The 4992-nt window shown below is 36.8% G+C and overlaps 1 protein-coding gene and 1 pseudogene across 1 annotated transcript; one reads left to right on the top strand and one right to left on the bottom strand.

Moving 5' to 3' along the window:
• LOC120147977 (golgin subfamily A member 6-like protein 22) lies at positions 1 to 1328 on the top strand. Its single transcript, XM_039161189.1, has 3 exons — positions 1 to 59; positions 475 to 725; positions 818 to 1328. Exons 1-3 carry the CDS (start codon positions 21 to 23, stop codon positions 885 to 887), a joined length of 360 nt encoding a protein of 119 aa, XP_039017120.1. The 5' UTR covers positions 1 to 20; the 3' UTR covers positions 888 to 1328.
• A 1341-nt stretch (positions 1329 to 2669) lies between these two features.
• LOC120147918 lies at positions 2670 to 4716 on the bottom strand (annotated as a pseudogene).
• Positions 4717 to 4992: the final 276 nt, after the last annotated feature.

Raw genomic sequence — 4992 nt, 5'->3', positions numbered from 1 at the left:
GTTCCTATGCGTTGCAACAAATGTTGCTTGTGAAAACTGCTAAGAGCATGGACAATCAGGTAGGGTTTTTTACATGTTATATTTCCCACTTTTATTTTATGATAATTATTTTCAATTTATGCTACTTATATTTTTTGGTATAATAATGGAAAGAAAGTAAATAAAAAAATTCCAATCGCAAAGTTCCTATTCCCCTAGTATCTAACCCTCATCTAATTGATCGTCGATTATATTACTATTTAGAGCATCGACCAACCATTTAATATCGAGCTTTACAATTAAATTTCTTTTCTCACCTTTTTAAATATATTTAGGTCCGATGAACTCCATAACTCGACTACCAAGTTATTGGTTTTACCGGTTTTAATTCTAAAACCATATACTTGTTTAATAGGCTTAGGAGTGTCTATTACTCATGGTAAGGGACTTGATTGTTCAACTCGTTGGATATTATGATCTTTGATATGTTTGTAGCATAAAAGAATGTTGAAAAAAATAATCGGACGCATCAGAAAGCAGAGATCGGAGACGAAAAGGCTAAGGAAGGAACAAGAGAAGATCAAAGAGGGTCAAAAGCAACGCATCAGAAACCAGAGATCGGAGATGAAAAGGCTAAGGAAGGAACAAGAGAAGATCAAAGAGGGACAAAAGCAAGTAAGGGAAAAAATTGAAGTCATTGAAGCAATAAGTGAGCTAGTTGAAGTCGATTTCACTTTTGCTCTCGGGTATTAAATTTTACTCTGCATTACTTCGTCGTGAATAGTACACTCCGTAGCAACAGCAGACATTACATTTTTTATATAAAAAATCATTACAGGCAAGTGAAACCAAGAGAGAACCTACAAAGGTGTGTTTCCTCTGTGGGTTCATGTACCCATCCTTTGTGATGGGCAGAAAGACAAGAGGGGCAAAGACAAGTAAGAGCGGAGACAAGACTCATAATCCAACATGCCAAGGCAGCCAAGCTCTGCAAGCTCGGTCTGTGGCTGAGGGTTCTGAAACATCCTAAGCGAAAATTCTCATGGAGGTCTTCGAACCGTCGGATGAATTTTCAGGAAATAAATATTCGCAATCCTCTTTTTTATTTACGTGTGATTAGGGAAATAGGGGGATTGGGTAATTGCAAGGGATCTGCTTTAGGCTATTTTCTTTGCATTATCTGAAGCTACTGTATTCGGTGTATTTGCTAAGCCTTATGTAATATTGTGTTCTATTTGTAATTTGAGGTCGTTCTTCAATTGGTTGGTTCTTTCTTTCTAGAAAGAATCTACTATGAAGAAGGTTTTTAATGAGTTCAGTTTTTATAAAAAAAAATAGTATTTAGTGGGTACAATAGGGTATTGTATTCATCATCTGTTCTGTGATGACCTTTTCTTTCCTAATGAGTAGATCAACTCCAAGACAAAAAAATATTTCTTTAACCCATTATAAATGTGGGCATCTATATATATATATATCCCGGTAATGTTCAACCCCTCTAATAAATTTACAAACAAAACTTAACGACTAACATCGATTTCAAAATTTATGGATTGGATAGATTGGAGAAGAAATATCGAAGAAAAATGAGATTTTTAGAAGGAAGAAATGAGATTTTAGAAGGAGAGAGAGATTACAGAAAAAATTTTTCATTCATTTATTTTTATTCATTTATTTTATAAGAAAAAGATGATTATAAGTAGGTATTTTATTTAGTATCCCTCTGGCCTACTCCCCTTCATCAGAATAATCGTTTGGTTATCTCATGTTTTAATTCCCAATTCGTATTTCTCAATTCCTAATTCATTTTCTAAATCTCAATGCCCTTCGCTTCATGCTTCTTCTTCTCTCTTTCAACTGTGACAATTCCTCCCCTTTAGATGATCTTTATCCCCAAGGATCAAAATATAAAATTTGTGATAGTAAGACAACAAAATCCTTCCAATTTACAAAAGAAGAAAGTTCATCCCAACTAATTAGTCATTGTTTGTGACCAACAACACCTAATATCACATGGATAAAATGATCCATAAGATACACTATCGAAACATGTCTTAATCTCATCAATTTAGCATTGGCTAAAATCACTTGTGCAGTCCATTTAGCCAACTTATTCGCATTGTTCTTTAACTCGGTAGCCAAAATCGCACCCCTTTGAATCTCCAACTTCTGCCTCCAATCAATACTAAAGTACTTGAGATCAAACTCATTAAGTGCATTCAAAGTAAGGAAAAACTTCTGGTTATTAACATCAACAACACTTTGAATCTCACACCGAGCATCTAACTGTATATCAAGCTTCCACCTTCTATACCTATAAACAACAGAAGCCACTTCGTCGTCTTCATTGGCAAACGGATTTAGTTCATCAAAACTAATCTTGTTCCCATGCCTAACTAAAACCTGCTGTGAAAACTTCTTATTTATATATGCAACTTCAACACTCAAGGAACAAGTTGAGTTAATATTATCTTTAACTTCAAGTAATGGCTCCTGAGATGTCTCGAGGATAGTTTTCAGTCTAGTCTCTTCATGGAGAAACATTAAACCTCTAGCTATTCCAACACAATTCTTTTGCCGAGTATGCCAGTCCAGATTTATTCGAGAGTTTTTCAGTCCAAACAAAACCCTAAAAGGCTATTATTTTCCAAGTACTCGTATACTAGCAACAATTGATTCCCTTCGATACATTATTCGTAAAGTTTCACAAGATTGGAATGCTGCAAACATGAAATCATGTCCATCTCATTCAAGAATTCGCGGTTTCCCTGACTCGACTTTGAAGAGAGCTGCTTGACAGCGATTATTGTTCCATCGGCTAGCTGACCCCTGTAAACAGGTCCAAATCGACCTTCACCAATCTTGTTTCCAGAATCAAAGTTGTTAGTTGCCGCCATTATCTGCTTTAAGGTGAAAAAAATTGTTTGCAGATCCCGTCCCTTGAGATCTTGTTCTCTCTGGCTTTTGGCTTTAAAATAATATCTCCATATTAGAATCTCAAATGCTAAGAATACGAGAACTGATCCTACAACACCAATGACAATTGGGAAAGTCTTTGTTTTCTTCTCCTCATGCTTGGGTGTGAAATTGGGATCGACTGAGATGGCTGATATGAGTGGGCCATGGAATCCTCGAGTAAGAATTACTTGAGTGTCTTTTCCATCCCCAAGAGCAAGAATAGTCTCTCGGAACTTGTGGCCGGCTTCTTTAACTGTCTTGCTATTTTCTAATCCAGCATCCTCAAAAGCTGAGAAAGCATCTGCAGACAAAACTTCTGCCCACTTGTAATTGTAGTATCCAGCAGCATATCCACCTGCAAATATATGGTTGAAAGTACAAAGAAATCTATCTTCCGACAATGGAGGGATTACTTGTGTTTTTTTAGAAACTCTCTTATCGCCATCATAAACAAATTCAGACCTATCTGGTATATATTTTGTATGTAACTCCAAATCCAGGCTCGCAAATTTAATCTGACGAAGACTTAGAGAACCAATACAGAAAATCCTTGCAGCAATGAGCTTTAAATATACCTCTTCAGGCAGGCTCTCCCCTGTTTGATAATGTTTTGCAATGCTCATTAGTGTATCCCTGTGATAATACCAGTTTTCTATGAACTGGGATGACAACTCAATAGCATCCCCTCAATCCCCCGAATGTCAACTACTAGACCTTCATCTTGCTTAATCAGCATAAATTCATGGAAGACATTTTTTACTTCACGAAATATCATAAGGCTTGGCTTGTCCCCGAATGGTGGTGTTTGATTACACACCATGTGGGAAATAGGTAACCTTGAGGTAGTATCATTACGTGACAGTACTCGACTTCGAGAAACGACCTCATCCATCCATGCACCTCCCCTTTTCTCTGATGGACGAGAGTATGGATCAAAATAAAAGTAGGCAATTAGACTACCTGAAGAGTCTTTGACACAGTAAAACCACACATCATTATTCCAGACAAGAGTCAGACCATCAGTTGGTTCAATATCAATCTCGAAAAGTACCTTGGAAAGGTTGAAAAGGCAATCCATAACCTTTGAAAATGAGAAATATGGTCAGAGTTCTTCTCATTGATGTTGTATTTTGACTCACGAAGCTTGTCACTCCAGAAAGTCATGTCCCAATGGCTCAAATTATCAACTTCTGGAGCACATTGACTTTTGGAGAAACTTTTTAAGTCTTCAAAATCCTGGACAACAGCATTCCACGAAGCACTCTGAACCTTTTCTAATAGTTCCTCAGCTTTATCAACAATTGCCATTTTTGTTGCCATGCTTACCTCAACATAATTATTGTAATTCAGAAGCTTAGTCTTCTCCAACCGAAGTTTCAATATATGATTGATGATTGGTGTATTATCCAAATCACCACTTGATGTCCGTGTTATATAAGCACGGTAAACTTCCTCACGCAAAGCACGGTTACGAGCATGTTGCATAACTGAAATAAAACTTGGAGCATCAAGCGTAATCATCAATTCCAACTTTTGTTCTTCAGACCAATCACGGTCGGAACCACTTTCCAAGTGTTGGGTACTAGTGATGGATGACATTTTATCAAACACTTGACACCCATCATTTATGCCTTCAATTGCAGCAGGTAACGACCCCATTTCAGGGCTATTTTGGTCTTGCTCCATCACCTTTCCTGTCAAGACCCTTAAAATCTGCTCGAAATAACCCTTATTCTTTGCAATCCTTGTCTCCAGGTACTGATCTTGCTTCACCAGCATTGATAATTCGTCAATCTGGTTTTGAATGTAGAAAGAGCATAAGATTCGACCATGGTTTGGTTCTTCTTTTGCATATCCAGTCTGCAATTTGCCAGTAATTAAGGCTCCTGATACTAATTTGTTATGGATTGGATAGATTAGAGAAGAAATATCGAAGAAGGAGATTTTAGAAGAAGGAAGAAGAGAGATTACAGAAAGAAGTTCTCATTCATTCATTTCATAAGAAAAAATTGACTACAAGCAGGTATTTTATTTAGTTACAACATAGTACGCAAA

This window comes from Hibiscus syriacus, unplaced genomic scaffold (assembly GCF_006381635.1).
Source record: "Hibiscus syriacus cultivar Baekdansim isolate YM2019G1 unplaced genomic scaffold, ASM638163v2 tig00110945_pilon, whole genome shotgun sequence".
NCBI lineage: Eukaryota > Viridiplantae > Streptophyta > Magnoliopsida > Malvales > Malvaceae > Hibiscus > Hibiscus syriacus.
The sequence above is the reverse complement of the archived record's forward strand: the minus strand, read 5'-3'. Positions and strand labels throughout refer to the sequence as shown.